This window comes from Narcine bancroftii, chromosome 1 (genome assembly GCF_036971445.1).
Source record: "Narcine bancroftii isolate sNarBan1 chromosome 1, sNarBan1.hap1, whole genome shotgun sequence".
NCBI lineage: Eukaryota > Metazoa > Chordata > Chondrichthyes > Torpediniformes > Narcinidae > Narcine > Narcine bancroftii.
Genome location: NC_091469.1, coordinates 78,085,167 through 78,102,599, shown reverse-complemented (window position 1 = coordinate 78,102,599; position 17,433 = coordinate 78,085,167). Strand labels below are relative to the sequence as shown.

Genomic DNA, 17,433 nt, shown 5'->3' with positions numbered 1-17,433 from the left:
AGCAGCATCTATCCTCAAGGACCCCCACCACCCAGGCCATGCCCTCTTCACTCTGCTACCATCGTGAGTAAGGTACAGAAGCCTAAAGACGAGCACTCAGTGGCAAAAGGACGGCTTCTTCTCCTCTACTATCAGATTCCTGAATGAACAATGAACCACAGATACTACCTGACTTTGACTTTTTCTTGCACTATTTTTATTTACTTTGTAAGGTGGTTTATAGAAATGTTTGAACAGTGATGTTGCCGCAAAACAACAAACTTCATGACATGTTCAGGACAATAAATTCTGATTCTAATTTCTCACCTATCTCACAGGCATGAAATTTGATCCTGCCCTGAAACTAACAGAAGAGCGGGTTTTAATTTTCATTTAGGCCTTCTCACCTCTGTCTTGAAGAGTAGAGATATGAAGACAGGCTGGCAGCAACTTGAACTTCACTGTACTGTCATAGTCATATCAAGTTCAATGACACTCTTTCCTAACATGTATACTGACATACAAGAAGGTTCAATGGAGTAGAGGTTTATGAGTTCACCTCCTTCTTTATCTGTTTATGTTTCTTCTGTCCTTTGTTATTTCCACCAATAGGCTTGCTGTGCTTGGTTGCAGCATGTTGACATGCACGTTGCTTTAAAATAGTTTTTCATATGTCCCTTGATACAGACACTCTGTCTGCACTCAATTAGTTTATTGTTCCACACTGCAGCATCAATAACACATCTCTTCAGGTAGTTCTGTTTAGAAGATGACAAAGACCTGGATACTTCCTCACACAATAGCTGAGTTAGAATCTCTGAATCATATTGCACAGTTGAGGGGAAAAAAATGTTACAAAAGGCTTGCAATTCTCCCTCCACTAACCATCCTGCATCTCTTTTCTGTCCATCACCGCTTATTATTGATAATTCCGATATGTGGACACAAACATCAAATAAAAACACTGCAACAATTTAACACACAATTCTGCCACTTTATCTTTTGTGCATTATCTGACCACCAGAGGGAGCTGATAACAATGCACTCACATCACATAAGAAGGCGGACTCCTCAAGAATGACCACCTTCCGTGGAAAAGCTGTAATTTGTTCCAATTCTTAATTTTAATTTATATGCTTTGAAATCACAAACTTTATTTTCCTATTAGAAAGTTAAAGTCCCTTTCATCTTTTGCAATGAACATCTTTGACAGACCGTGACTTATGTTATGGTCTTTGTTCTGCAAGAATCAAGCAGATCCATACAAAAATAATCACAGTTAAGCATTGAAATAGCCTCCTCTTCCCTTCTTCACTTTCTGGGAACAATTCTTAAAGTGATTATGTAAAATTATCAGTATAAAAATGGTGCAATGCTACTTGCTTAAATGTGTTATGATAACACCAGGGTTGAAAGCAAAATCAAAGACAATTAAAAATAAAGTGAATTGTGATATAAAGTGATATATTTTTTGTTGCATGTTCTTTATCCTTATGCCAAGAAATGCAATATGAAAGGAATATAATTGTTTTCTCTGTTGAAATAAACCAAATGGTGTCCGACACAGCATTTAAGTGGCACAGTTAAGCTATTACAGCTCCAGTGACTAGGTTTGAATACAGTGCTGTCTGAAAGAAGTTTTTATGTTCTCCCCATGTCTATGTGGGTTTCCTCCAGGCGATCCAGTTTCCTCTCATTGATAAGGCATACAGGGTTTGAAGATTAATTGGTCACATGGATGTATTTGGGGCAGAATAGATTCATGGGCTGGAAGAGTCTGTTGCTATGCTGTACAGTATTCTAAATTTTTTTTAAATATTTTTTTCAGGCGCTTTGGAGATCCATTCAATGAAATTTGCAGCAAATGCCACACAAGCTGTAAAGAATGTTGGGGCCCAAGCGAACGCGAATGTCAAACCTGTCATAATGGCCAATTCCTACTGAAATCTCAGAACAAATGCTATCAAAAATGTCCCAAACAATACTATGAAGATGCAATGGAGCAGACCTGTGAAAGGTGCCACCCTAGTTGCAAAACATGTGATGGTAAGCTTGAGGTTCTTAATCGTGTATCAGTGAATAGGCACTTCCAGGTGGCCAAATTCCCCACTTGTAAATCACATATTATGGCAATGTGCGGCTGGCGAGAGGCCACTTGAATGTGTAGGAGGTACCTGTGAGACGAACTTGGTAACCCTCCTCCGAGAGGGATAATCGCCGCAGCACAGTAGTCCTACCCCAGCACATGAATGTAGCCGCCTGAAAGCAGCTGCTAAGGGGATGACAGCTGGCGATCTGCATCCTTTCACACTCACCACCAGGCATATCCTCCATCAGTGACGTCTGAGACCTGCCCTCCAAGAATTCCGTGTGGCATAGAAACCCCTCCATGACTGCCCCTGCATACAGCCCTTTCTCTATTGCACAGAATTCTGGGAGGGGAAGTCTGCCATCGCACTCGCGCACTCACTCACTCAGTCTCTCTCTCTAATCCCCACTGCAACTTTCCCACAGCCTTTATAAATTGTGCACCACTTTCCATGGTCCTTTATAAATTTATAAAGGTTTATATAGGTCAGCACAACAACATGGGCTAAAGGACTTGTACTGTGCTGTACATAATCTTTAATGATATAATTAAGCATGATTAATTTTGTTTTAATACAAGATCATAATACATTGATCAGGATTTAGTAAATTGATTACAAAGTTTATACCTTTTTTAAACTTTTGTTTCCTTCACATTCCTGAACTCGTGTAAAAACGTTATCAACGCATCAATACTTTGTCCCTGGATAGTCCATGTCCCATTCACACTGAGCTAACCGGCATGTAGGCATCAGATGACCAGGGGATGATACACCCTATCTAGGCAGTCCATCCCCAGGGTGATTGAAGCTGGCGTGCTGTTAGTGAGCATTCCCACTGGCCTTTTAACCGGTATATTGGCCAGTGTGAAAGGTACTTGTGAGTGGAGCCAGGAGGTGCCAAGGTCCTGATGAATAATTTTCATCAGTATTCACTCGAGAAGGGTATAGCAGATAAATGAGCTCATGAAAGCAAAGGATCATAGATGAAGCATGTATGTTTTCAGAAAAGGGGTTGTTAGATGTCTTGGAATCCCCAAAGACTGATCATGTGGAAAACAAGTGAGAAAATGTCTGAGACACCGATGGAGATGTTTGCACCTTTCTTAAACTGTGCTCAAGAAGAAAACTACGTACTGCATACAAAAGAAATAAATGTAAACCAACTGAGTTTCCAATACACAAAAAAAAATTTGGTGATAAATAATGAGTCCTTAACTAAGAGTCCTTAAATGAGTTTCTGAGTCTGTTATTTAGGAGTCTGGTGATGGAGGGGTAGCAACTGTTCCTGAACCTGGTTGTACAAGTCTTGTGGTTCCTACACCTCTTTCCTGATGGCAGCAGTGAGAACAGAGCATGTCCTGGGTAACGTGGGATTGTTGATGATTGGTGCTGCTCTTTGGCAGCAGAGTTCCATGTAGATTTTCTTGCTGGTGGGGAGAGTTTTGCATGTGATATACTGAGCTGTGTCCACTACGTTTTGTAGGCCTTTCCACTCAGAAGTATTGGCAACCCCCATATCAGGCTGTGATGCAGCCGGTCAGCACACTTCCACTATATATCAATGTCATACCAAACCTTTGCAAACTCCTGAGGAAGTAGAGGCACTGACGTGCTTTCTTCATGATGTTATTACTATGTTGGGTACAGGAAAGGTTCTCTTAGATAGTGACTCCATCTCTGATCCCCCCATGACCACTGGATCATACACCTTTAATTTACCCTTCCTAAAGTCTACAATCAGTTCCTTGGTTTTAGTAACATTGGGTGAATGTTTACTGTTCATACACTCCTCAGCCAAGTTTTCAATCTCCCCCCTGTGTGCTGACCCATCAACACTTTTATGCAGCCCCTTACTGTGGCATCATCAGCAAATTTGTACATGGTGTTGGGCCATACCAAGCCACACAGTCATAGGTATAAAGCGAGGAGAGGAAGGGGCAATTGTGGAGGGAATGTTCTTGCCAATCCACACTGATTGGGGTCTGGAGGTGAGGAACTCCAATATCTAATGACATAGTGGGGTATTGAGGCCCAGGTCCTGAAGTTTGTTGATTAGTTTTGAGAGGATGATGGTGTTGAATGCTGAAGTGTAGTCAATCAAGAGCATCCTGATGTAGGCATCTTTGTTGTCCAAGTGTTCCAGGATTTTGTGTAGATAGAGTGACTTCAAATCACTAATAATGTATAAAAAGTGATGAATGTGAAAACCCATAAAGTTACCTCAAGAACAAACAAGCATATAATGACTGCTTCCTCAACTGTATCAATGATTATTGAAACTGATAACCAAATTTTGCTTAGACTGGTAAACATATCCAAATTCAAGTTAACAAAGATTTATGTCATGCAGCAAACAAATAACTTATTTCATAAAATTAATCAATTATGTATTGTATTGAGGAAGGGGTAAATCAACTGGTTCACCTGCTCTTCAGTGAAGGACATTGACTACCCTTCCTTGGTCTGGCCTATTGGTGACACTATACTGCCCTGTGATGTGGTCTAACAACCTTTATGTTCAGGAGCCAATTATAAACATAAGATGCACAGTTCACATATCGTAAATTATTCATATATAATCACACAAATTCAAAGCTAGGAACCAAATGGATAAGACAGGCTCAGACATGTCTTCTTAAACCCATCAGAAGAGACAGCACTGAAGAAGTTCCCAAGCTGTCTGAGACCATACCCATAGAAACAAATTTTAACAAAACATCAAGCAAAGTCATTGAAAATAATATAAAGAGGCATAACATTTATCAGAAGTTATTTCAAAGAAATGGACAAATATTTTCAAGCTAATAATATTTAAATTTAGATAATCGTAATTGTATTCACAATGTATTTAAGTTGAACTGATTTATCAATTTGCTTTTGAGATCTTTGCTGATATTGGCTATTGGCTCATATGTCTCTTTGTTTTTTTTTCTTTACTAGGCAGAGGAGCTATTAGGTGTACTTCCTGCTTTTGGGGCTTCAACATGGTCGGAAGCATCTGTAGTTCTCAGTGTTTTGCTGGGGAATACTTGGTCTCACAGGTACTTACCATACAGTTCCTACCCTTTATGACAATCTTACTTTGTAGCTGTAAAATATTTGCTTAGAATTGGTTTTACTGTGTTGCTACTAAGACACATTGGAAGATTCATGGTATTCAAACTGACACAGCACAGTTGTAGAATCTAATCTGAAGTTCCACCCTGACATAGAAATTGTAACAAAACACAAATGAGATTATATATTCACACTTAAGAACTGATGAAGAGGATACACTCAAAAAGTATTATTTCAATGATGCCAAATATATTTGGCCTCAGTTTCCTGTGGCAGATTATGTTGTATATAGATACGTTTTTGGGAAGGTTTTTTAGTGTAGGTCACATACAAACACTTCAAAACAGATCTCATTTAAAATACTGGAATTCTGCTCAAGCCAGGCAGAGTGGGTCACGGGGCCCTTTGCAAAAACTTTGGAGAGTGCCCAAGAGACTTCACTAATGGATTGTTGTTTTGAAAAGCAACAGATGAAAGAGATTGGAGGAGTAGTTCGGAGCTGCAGGCTGTCTGGAGTGCAGCTTGCTGTTCTAAAAGGGTCATGTGGTTTTGCAAGCAGAGAGAGTCAAACAGAGTTTTTCTCAGAGAGAGAGATCAGTTCGGTAGTGTTACAGTCAGCAGCAGCAGCTGGGACTGGAACAGGACAAGCTGGCAAGCTTGTGGAAAACTCCATTTGGAAGATGGATTGTGACTGCTTTGTTCAGCCTGGTCAAAGCCCTTGTGGTTCATTCAAGAGGAGAGGACTGGCTGCCCAATGTTTCACTTGGATTAAAAGAAACAAAAAGGAACTCTGTGGTGACCTGAAAGAAAGAAGTTATCATCTGGAAAACCCTGATGGGGCAAGTTTCTTCGGCAAGACACTGACGTGGCTGATTAAAAGGGATAAGTTTATGTCCAGGAACAACAAATCTCTCCCTGAAAACCAACAAGAACTTTCCTGAGTGGTAACCATTTACCTTTCAAGCACGAAAGCACTTAGAATTAGAAAAGGGTTAAGTTAATAGTGATAAGATAATGTTTTCATGTTTAAAGATAATTAAAAGCAACTTTTGTTTAAGTAACCATTTGTCGTGGTGAATATCTATTGGTGTTGGGTTTTGGGTCCTCTGGGCTTGTAACATTGCACAGCTTTCTCCTCATCCCTAACATACTAACTTATCCTAATAATCTTCATTCAGTTGTTTATAATTCAGCTAATTCACTTCCTTATTATTCTCTATCATTTGATTGTTGTCATGTGCCTGTTATTTTAAAACATCCAATTTTACCTTAACCCTTGAATTCAATATTTTCCGCAGTCTGGGGATTTTATCAAGGGCTATATGTTTCAGCAGATAATGTTACATGAGTTACAAAGCACAGCAAATTGAAATCCAATTTGGTCACACAACATCTTAGAATATCTTAATATTGTTGTAATCAAAGAAGAGTGGTATGAGTATCACTGGAAATGATAAAAATTACATTTGTTGATAATGCAGTAACAGAAATTGGGTCATGAAACAAATGATCTTGTAAATAATAGCCCACAATCCATTTTTATTAGTACTGTAAAACTGATAAGACAACACAATGTGATTTGGGTTCCAGACTAACAGATTTTCCAGTATAGGTATACTTAATCATACACCAATGCAGACCCAAGACATTTTTTTCTTTTTACACTGTGGCATAACATTTTTGGAGTCAAAACAAAGTGAAGTACACAAGCATTGAAGTCTCTGAATCCAGCCCATGTTCCTGATCCTAACCCCTGATGCACCTAACTGCAGCCCCCAGACTGGCCACACCTCTTTCACATTCCAAACTCGCCACTCACATTATTGGATTAATATGTAAACCAGACAGCAAACTGTTAGGGCTATTGAAACTTTTAAGAAAAATGCGATGGATACTTGGACAGCATATGTCAAATATGGGCCAAAGGCAAGCAGATGGGACTTTCTGGTTGCACGGGTAGGTTAGGCTGAAGGGCTCTCTGTGAAAATTGGTCCAAATTTTCCATGACTTGGCCATGCATTTATTTTGTTGGTGGGAAGCGGTGGGGGGTTCTGCAGCAACTGAAGGTCTGAGAGAGGATCATTTGTTTGTATAAGTTTTTAGCAGGATTCATTCTCTTCATCTTCGTCAAAAGCCTGGGTTCTGTTTTTAGTTTCATAAATTTGTGCCAATTAATCTTTAAAGTAAGTCAATATGTAGTAAAAGGTGGTCACATTCAAAAGACAAAAGACATCAAAGTTTGAATTACATGGTAACTAATATAGGCCCTTAATCTTTGTGCCTTTTTTAAAATTTACTTATTATTAGGATTCGGAGACATTGTGTGTTAAATGTGATGATACTTGTCTCGAATGTAAAGGGCCAGGACCTTTCAACTGCACTGATTGTCATCCAAATCTCTTGATGAATCTTGAAGATGGAAGCTGCTTAAAATGTTGCAGAGATGTTTTGCCAGATGTTGAAAACTGCTGTGATTGTGAAATGAGATTTGGTAAGATTGGTATTAGGCAAAATTCTAAGTTAACTGTTTAATTTTTAAAAAGATTTTATTTCTGGTTTCATGCATTAACTTCCGTGTAATTATATATTTTTTTGACATTTTATTTCATATATTGTCTTTTTTAAACAAACATTGCAATACATCCTAATGCATATTTCGTGTCAGTTTTATATTGTCTCAGATTATTAAATATGATATTAGAAGTGAGAACATGGTTTTAGCCCACATTCAAAATAAGGGCAGGCTTTGAATGCAGAAGGTTTGAGATTTAGTCAGATAATTGTCATATATACAGTATTTACAGTTTAGGATTTATTTATTTACAGCATTGCTAACAGGGCTGACATATATCACCCATTCCTAATCACCCTTCATAAGGTGGTGGTTATCCATCATCTTGAACTCCTGTGATTTTGAGCCGATAGCCTAATATCTCCCACTCACCAATCAGTTGGATAGACTACAGCTATTGCTGGAAACTTTATGTTCTAGTTATAACCAGTTGGAGTGTAATGGAATAGGATTTGATATTTTTAAATGAGAATGTGGCACTTGCCTCAAGATTTTGATGATTAATTTTCATCCCTTAGTTGATTTAACATCATTCCTCTTGTGGACTTCATTTTAAATGCTACCGATCAATTCAGGGTCTTAAGGTCATGGTGCCCATGAAATAATGTTTGTCAAATAAATTTTGCAACCAACAATAATAATTAAAAACTATATTAAAATATTGTTTTAAAAAGAGGTAAATATTGCATTCTGCCACCACATCCAGACCTGGCAGATGAAAATTACAGTCAGGCATTTCAGACTTTGTAAAAACACAAATTCTGGGGGAATTTGGAAGGTCTTGCGGCATCCATTGGAGGTAAATATATATAATTAACATTTCCAGTTGAGCCCTTCTTCAAGGTACAAGAAAATATAGGCAGGTGTCTGTATAAAAGAATAGAAAGGGGAGGAGTACAAACCAACAGACAAAAGGTGATAATGGATGTGGAAAAGAGGCCAGGAGAAACAAAATGTGAGAATTGATAGAGAAAAGGTGGGGGGGGGGTGTAGTTTGTCTCTGTGAATGCATTGCTGGGATAAAGGAGACAGCGAGAAAAGAAGGAGCAGCTACAGGAAAGGAGACATAAGGGGTTTGCTCACAGAAACTGGAGAAGTTGATGTTAATGCGCAGAGGGAATATTAGGTATGGTTCCTCCAATTTGTGGAAGTCCCATTCTGGCAGTGCATGAGACCATGGACAGGCATGTCAGCAAAGGAATGGCCAGGGAACTTAAATGGGTGGTAACTGGGAGATCTACTGCCTACCACAATTTTAACCTTTGGTTTTTCAGCTGGTGTTAAAGCCCATCCGCTATTAGTGTGGGCTTAAACATTGGTGAGGCCAAATTTGGAATATTTCAAGCAGTTTTGGTTGTCAAATTCTAGGAAGGATATAAACAGAATAGAGAGAGTGCAGAGGAGATTTACTAGAATGTTGCCTGGGTTTCAGGGTTTGAGTTACAGGGAAAGGTTGAGCAGGCTGGGACTTTATTCCCTTGGGCATAGAAGACTGAGGGGAGATTTGATAGAGGTATTTAAAATTAAGAGGGGGGGTCAGATAGAGTTAATGTGGACATGCTTTTTCCATTGAGAGTAGAGGAGATTCAAACAGGTGGACATGAATAGAGATTGAAGGGGCAAAGGTTTAGGGGAAACATGAGGGGGAATTTCTTCACTCAGAGGGTGGTGGGAGTGTGGCATGAGCTTCCAGCTGAAATGGAAGATGTGGGTTCAATTTTAATATCTAAGGAAAAGTTGGATAGGCATATGGAGGAGAGGGGTGTGGAGGATTAAAGGCTGGGTGTGGGTCAATGAGACTAGGTGGGAGAAGGTGTTTGGCATGGACGAGAAGGGCTGAACTGGTCTGTTTCTGTGATGCAATGGTTATATGGTTATATATGGTCTTCTAGCACCTCACCTGTCACCAATGAAGGCCAAACATGGATTCTTCATTTAATAATTTGATTTTGTGCAAAGAACTGCACATTCCTATCTATGCCTCTATTCTACTTTGGCCACATAATTCATGGAACATTACAGCACAGAAACAGACCCTTTAGCCCTTCTAGTCTGTGTCAAACTATTATTCTGCCTAGTCCAGTGGTTCTCAACCTTTTTCTTTCCACTCACATACCATGTTAAGTATTCCCTATGCCATAGGTGTTCTGTGATTAGTAAGGGATTGCTTAAAGTGGTATGTGGGTGGAAAGAAAAAGTTTGAAAACCACTGTTTTAATCGTACCTAATTGACTTGTAACGTGCACGGTTTCATAACTCCAAACGAAATGGGCCAAAGACAATTTTTCTCAAGCAAAATATTTCTAGAGCAGTGATTCTCAACCTTCCCTTCCCACTCACATAAGCAATCCCTTACTAATCACAGAGCACTTATAGCATAGGGAATACTTAGTAGGCGAGTGGAAAGAAAAGGCTTGAGAATCTCTGGCCTAGTCCCACTGACCATTGCATGCCATATCCCTCCATAAACATCCCATCTATGCAACTGATCATTTTTCCTTAAATGTCAAAACTGAGTCTGCATTCACCCATTCAGCAGGCAGCTTGTTCCATACTCCCACCGCTCTCTGCATAAGCTTCCCCTGTCTGTTCCCTTTAAACTTTTCATCTTTAACCCATATCCCCTAATTTTTATTCATCATACTTTGATTTATGAAGGCCAATGTGCCAAAAGCTCTCTTTACAACCCTATCTGATGCCACTCTCACGGAATTATCTTTCAATATTCTGATAGCTCAGTGGTTAGAGCACTGGACTTGTAAACCAGGGGTTGCGAGTTTGTTCCTTGCTGGGGCCTCATTTCTGTGAGGGGTGCTGGACAAAGTGGTAACTCTTTGTCTTCCTTATGGTAGACATGAATGGAACCTTTACCTCTTCTACAGCACTCTTCTGTGCCCTACCATTTGCTGTGTATGCCCTATCTTGCAACACCTCACATTTGTCTGCATTAAATTCCATCTGCCATTTTGCAGCCTGCATTTTCAGCTAGCCTAGCTATTTCTGTGAGCCTTCCTCACTGTCCATGGCACATACAATCTTTGTGCCTTCTGCAAATTTGCAGATCCAATTTACTGCATTATGATGTAGATCAGGATGGCCAAGCCATGGCTTATGAAGCCACATGCTGCTCTTTGATGTCCATGTGCGGCTCGCAGAGGTATATTGGTCGTGTAGTGTTAGTGGGCATGGCTTGCAATCATGCAATTGTGGCATGTGTGGCAGGCAGTGGAATTAGCATGACCCAGGCCGCCCACCCATGGGAGCTCCCACCATTTCAGCTGCCTGGCCATCTGAGCTCCTGACCACGGACCTTCTTCTAGGCTGCCCTCCCACCTAGCTCACCACTCCCCAGCTGCCCTCCTATCTGAGCTTTCGACACCCTGGGCCATCTGAGATCCCAAAACCCTGGCTGCCCTCCCATCCAAGCTACTGACCCTCTGAAGCCCCCAATGTCCTGACCGTGGATCCTCGCCTAGTCCCAGCTGCCCACCCATCCGAGCTCCCAACGCCATGATCAACTCAGGTATTTATGCAGTCAAAAGCAGTATTTGTCTAATAGTTTTGAACCTCTAAATTTTATCTGAAAAATTGGTCCACAAAATTGAACTATTATATGCATATGTGCACTTTTTGATTATTGAAAGTAATACAAATTAGCAGTTAAAAAATGACAAACTTCATAAATATTATTACATACATGTATTCCTTTTATTTATATAATGTTTTGTAACAAAATGTGCATGTAAGAGTAAAAATGTATTTGTAATATTTTTTCATGGCTGTGGCACTCAGACATCTGAAGTTTATCGTATGTGGCTCTTATGTTAAGCAAGTTTGGCCTTCCCTGATATAGATCATTGATATAGATGACAAATAACAATGAAGCCACCACCAATCTTTGAGGAACAAAAAATGTGTATTTCTACAAGTAAATCCTTTTTCTTAAAACAAGATACATCATCATCTGAATAGGAATCCATCTCCCTATCTCAAAATTTTAACTTTGCAACAAAATTTTGTCAATGGCTGAATTACTTTGTTAAAAGTAAAACTAATTTTACATGCATGTCTTGTTGAAAATCAGTATTAAATTGCTGATGGGATCATTGAAAGTTAAGTTCTAATCATGTCTTCAATGGTACAAATTAAAAAGGCCCAGGCATACATTTTTATAACTTTCCTTCCACCTAATGGAAATTATTTAACTGTTATTGCAAATAATATTGCATGTTTTGTGTTGAAAATCTTATTTTTTTTCTTTTTTAAATCATTTCAGATGAATGTGTTTTAAGGAAAGTAGCTGTGGTTCAAGACAGCAAGATAACAGGCAAACCAGCCTTGTTTGCCATTGCTTCAGTTCTGCTCATTTTGAGTATCGGTATTGGCGTATTCCTTCTTTTGAAGTCCCGTTCAAAATCAAAGCAAGTCAATAGAGCTGGTTATGAGAAATTGTCCAATCAAGCCAAATCCATTCCAGTTTACAATGCTTGCAGGGACAGTATTAGTTTTCAAGAATATCAAACAATTGATTACATGGATCATCAGGAAGGAATGTGCGATACTGAAGACGACGACGATGATATTGTCTACATGGGACAGGATGGCACCGTTTACCGTAAATTTAAATATGGCTTGTTGGAAGATGAAGAAGATGAGCTGGAGTATGATGATGAAAGCTATTCCTTCAGATAAAGGAATGCTAATTTCACTTTGTGTTTTCAGTAACTTTCTGTAATTACTCCAGGTATTTAATATACAGTCAGTTGAAGAGACAGAAAAGTGAAGTCTATGAGATCAAAGTCCACCTATTATTTTCCCATGCATACAACCAACCAGGGAATGTTTCTGATGTTTGTGAGCCCTACCATAATTTTCAAATAATCACATTTCTGTTATCTTATTTTTCTTAAGTATTAAGTTGTTGGTAAGACTGAATTTCATCCATCAAGAGCAATTTCATTGCAGTAATGGTGATTCAGTGAAATAATCCTGGCAATGCATGTTTTAACTTTCAAAACTTCCGTAAATTGCGAGGACTCTGCACTCGAAGAAACTCACTCAGTGCACTGACTTTTTTAAATTGAGGATACCAGCTACTTTAATTACTGACTGAATTCCTACTTTAATTTACTGACTGAATTCCTCAAACAAAATCATACTCTTCAGTAGTTTTATTCTCTACTCATGATTATCAACCATTTAGATTTTTGATTTCTATAGTGTAAGATAGCTGACTACACACCAACAGAACTTTGAACATCTGGACAAATTGAATTAGGAAATTCCCCTAACGGTGAACAGGTTTTTAATTCTAAGATATCAATACATTTTACATAATTATCAGTATACAGTCTATTGTGGTTATTATAAATAATTATGCAACAAGCTTATAATTATCATAAACAACAGATAATGTATATGCTATATCTTTAAAATTTTATTAAAATTAAGAGAGCCACTTATTCAGTGCATTGCAGATAATCCTTTTCAATATGGATGATCAAAACATAACATTTTAAAGAATTTAAAAAAAATTCTTGATTCTTTAAATTTGAGAATTGTGCTATGTCATGGAACTTCAGCTATATTTTAATAATGCAAGAACATTTAGGTTGCTTAAATTTCAACTACTGTTTAACTACAGAAATAAAGCAAAGCAACTTCATCCCACAAAACTAGAAAAACACTATGAAGTCAAGCGTGCCAGAAAGTTTTTATTTGTGTACTGTTGCATTTGATCCTGGAGAAATGGTAAATTAATCTGAATTATCTTTGTCTAACATTCTTGTTCATTACAATTAAATACAGAAGCTTTCATTTTATTTTGCTGCAAATTTAAACATTGAATATCAAGCAATGCAGGAAACAATCACAGATGAAAGGAAAAAAAAGGAAAGGCAAATTTTTGGTTTTACTCCTTCTCATAAGGAAGACAAAAGAGAGTTTATTTAAAAAAAGTGGTAATTCACATTATAAAATTCAAGGTTGTCTGACTCTACAATCTTTATTTGTCCATCAATCAAATTTCCCAATTGACATTGTCTAGTCAAAAACCTTTTTCTTCCTCATTCTAAAACAGCTGCCTAATATGCAATTTACATTTGGAACAGAAATACTACTTGCAAAATATTAAAAGTGCAAATGTTTTTCACAATCCTGAAGAATATTTCTTAAATTTAACAGCATTGCAAAAATTATCAAAATACAGTATTGGAAAAAAAAAGTATTTAGTTTTCTTATTTCAGATTTCCAGCATCTGCAATTTTTTATTTTCATAGAATTCTGGAGCATTGTAATTTATATTTGACTTTATTGGAACTGATTTGTTCATTAATTGCATTTTTCCACAATGCTCTGTGTTGATGATAACTGATATTGATGAAAGTGAAATGAAAGAGAAGTTAATTACATTTCTCATTTTTAAAAAAATTAATTACTTTCATATTGAACAGAGTTATGTAATTTTGAGAGCCTGACTCACTAATTGATATGATTTTTAAAAAAAGATCAAAGTTTAGAATATTTTTTTGATCATAGGGAACTTGTTCAACAGAAGGCAGTTTACTTTGATTGAAATTAATTTTATGCATTTAATCGTCAGGGCACAAATCTACTGCTGCCTATAAGTTTGTATGTTCTCCCAATGACCTGCTGTACCAATTTAGAATACTTTGAATTGATTAGTTTTATTATTGGTTGGTATGGTCCATAATTAGGTTTTTGTGTATTTGCAGCAAACTCAAACAAATTTCAAAATTGGGAAATAGATACATATATTTGGTTTTAATATATTTATTTTTGCTTTAGTTTATCACAAATTTCTACCATTCAGGGTTGAAAGATTTTGTACGTCATTGAATTTTGATTTGTTTGTTAATAACCTATTATGTGATGAGACTTTTGTTTTTTGTGAAGTCAGAATAAAGTATGCTTTGTACAGATTGAATGGAAGTTTCAATCTTGTGAAAGACCTTAATTTAATTTTTTATTGCATAATTTACTCCCTATGTCTAGCTTTATCCAAAGGACAAAATGCTCCAGTGAAACCATTAGACTAGAAGAGCCAATCCAATTATTTTAGGCAAGTCCTGCCTATAGATAAAATGACCGTTTTGTACCATCTATTTCAAAACAATTTAAAAGTTGGTTTGTCAGAATAATTTCTGTTCAAAGCACTGATACCAATTATTCAGAGAAATACTTTGTATTTAATTTTACATGGGTAATGATTTTCCCTTACTTATCTCTAATTTAAATGCTCTATGGTTCAAATCCCTCAGAACTAGTCATCTTTGCAACATTCACCAATTCTATAGCCTTCATTTCTGGTTTCTGATACATCCTGATTGATTTGCTTCATCCCACAGTTGATAAATGACCATTTGGTGTCTATTGTTAAATAGCCTGATTAAAGTGGACACAGGAAACTGCATGTGATGGAATCTGGAGCAAAACAAACTGCTCAAGCAGCATCTGTGGAAATGGAGGGATTGCAAATTTATTGCTGTAGGTGAGCGAAAGGCATTAAGATCTCTCATGGTTACTCCAGCTGCACTTCAGGTATCAGAGTCTTTACATTTTGTCCAATAGTTTGGCATGACACAGTGAGAGGGAAGGCTACCTTTAACATAATATTAGCTTTGTTAAAGAAAATTGACATCCCTGAAATTATATATTTATTAAGTTCAAATTATTTTATGTCCAAATATCATGAACAAAAAAAAACTCCAACCACACAGGTTTCAGCATCTACCATGAGTTAATCACACTGGGAACTATTTTTATTGCTCTACCTGTTTGCCTTAGAAAAGATAAAAGTACTAGATTCATAATGCCTTTAATATTCTCTTTACTATCACCGATAAGTAACAACATGGATCCATTCCAATTTACCTACTGCACCAACAGATCTTTGGCAGATGCTTGTCTTCTTTAGGTTCAGCAGCGTGGATTCGATGCTGTAGGCCTCTGCCATCTCGAGTACTTCGATGTTAGGGATGAAGTCGCTCCAATGAATGTTGAGGATGGAGCGGAGACAATGCTGGTGGAAGCGTAGGTAATGCCGGTAGAGGACCCATGATTCGGAGCCGAACAGGAGTGTGGGTATGACAACGGCTCTGTATATGCTAATCTTTGTGAGGTTTTTCAGTTGGTTGTTTTTCCAGACTCTTTTGTGTAGTCTTCCAAAGACACTATTTGCCTTGGCGAGTCTGTTGTCTATCTCGTTGTCGATCCTTGCATCCGATGAAATGGTGCAGCCGAGATAGGTAAACTGGTTGACCGTTTTGAGTTTTTTCACATTAATATGAATGCATCACTTTTTAGACATTATTAGTGATTTGAGGCCACTGGCTCTACACAAAGCCCTGGAACACCTGGACAGCAAAGATACATAAATCAGGATCCTCTTTATTGACTATAGTTTGGCATTTAACACCATCAATCCCTCAAAACTGGGAAGTAAACTTCAAGACCTGGGCCTCAATACCCTGCTGTGTAATTGGATCCTGGATTTCCTCACCTCCAGACCACAATGAGGATTGGTAGGAACATTTCCTCCACAATCTCTATCAGTATGGGAGCACCTCAGGCTGCATCTTTAGCGCCGTGCTTTACTCATTTTACACGCCTGACTGTACACCACCATCATGGGCTGTATAAAAAGGGGTGATGAATCAGCATCTAGGAAGGAGTTTGAAAATTTGGCTGAATGGTGCACTAACAACTTCATATTCAATGTTACCAAAACCAAGGAACTGATGTAGATGTTAGGAAGGGAAAAGCAGAGGCATACGATGCAATGATCATTGGGAGAGTCAGAGGTGGAGAGGGTGAGTACATTTAAATTCCTAGGGATTACGGTCTCGGAGGATCTTTCCTCATTAATCTCATTAGGAAGAAAGCACATCAGCACCTCAACTTCCTTAGGAGTTTGCAGAAATTTGGATGACATCAAAAACCTTGGCAAACCTCTACAGATGTGCAGTGGAAAATGTGCTGACTGACTGCATCAAGGCCTACCATAGGGGCACCAATAACATCACAGGCAAAACTCGCCCCACCATCGGGAAAATCTACATGGAGCACTCAAGGATCCACACAACTCAGTACATGCTTTGTTCTTGTGGCTGCTGCCGCCGCCATCAGGAAAGAGGTATAGGTGCCACAAGACATGTTACCACCAGGTTTAGGAACAGCTGCTACTCCTCCACCTTCAGTCTATCCAACAAACTAAGATACTCTTTTAAGGACTCTTTGCACATTATTACTGAATATTTTGTTTCTGTATTGCAGTTTATTTACTTTTTTGTATATGCATCTCTTTTTAAGTGCAATCTGCACTACTGATAATAGAAATTCTGCCTGGCCTGCAGGAAAGAAATCTCAGGGTTGTACCTGATGTCACACATGTACTGTGACAATAAATCTAAATTTTGAAGTTGTTCCAATTTATAGCAACAATTTGAGTATTTTAGATCCTTTTGGTACTATTAGAACTATTTTTATATTTGCATTTCATTATCTGCAGTAATTTGAATTATGCAATGCAATATATTTGTAAATATTGAAAGAAACCTGTCAAATAGATACTCCATTGGATAATCAATATTAAAAAAAAACACCAAACCAGTTATGAAATAAATTGCTCAAACATTTCCACTACATTTAAAAAAAAATACAATAGTCCTCAATGATCATCTCCCCCAAAATTCACTTGAAAAAACTGGAATAAGT

The 17,433-nt window shown here is 37.9% G+C and overlaps 1 protein-coding gene across 4 annotated transcripts in view; it reads left to right on the top strand.

The window, feature by feature from the left end:
- The window catches only part of pcsk5b (proprotein convertase subtilisin/kexin type 5b), a 430,761-nt gene extending 416,112 nt beyond the window's left edge, over nucleotides 1–14,649 (top strand). For all 4 annotated transcript variants that reach the window (XM_069930561.1, XM_069930563.1, XM_069930567.1 and 1 more), the window contains 4 exons: nucleotides 1,808–2,025; nucleotides 5,010–5,110; nucleotides 7,434–7,617; nucleotides 11,975–14,649. In XM_069930561.1, the coding sequence (XP_069786662.1) occupies nucleotides 1,808–2,025; nucleotides 5,010–5,110; nucleotides 7,434–7,617; nucleotides 11,975–12,390 (919 nt within the window). In that variant the 3' untranslated portion in view covers nucleotides 12,391–14,649. The remainder of the gene's footprint in view (nucleotides 1–1,807; nucleotides 2,026–5,009; nucleotides 5,111–7,433; nucleotides 7,618–11,974) is intronic.
- The last annotated feature ends 2,784 nt before the right edge of the window (nucleotides 14,650–17,433 follow it).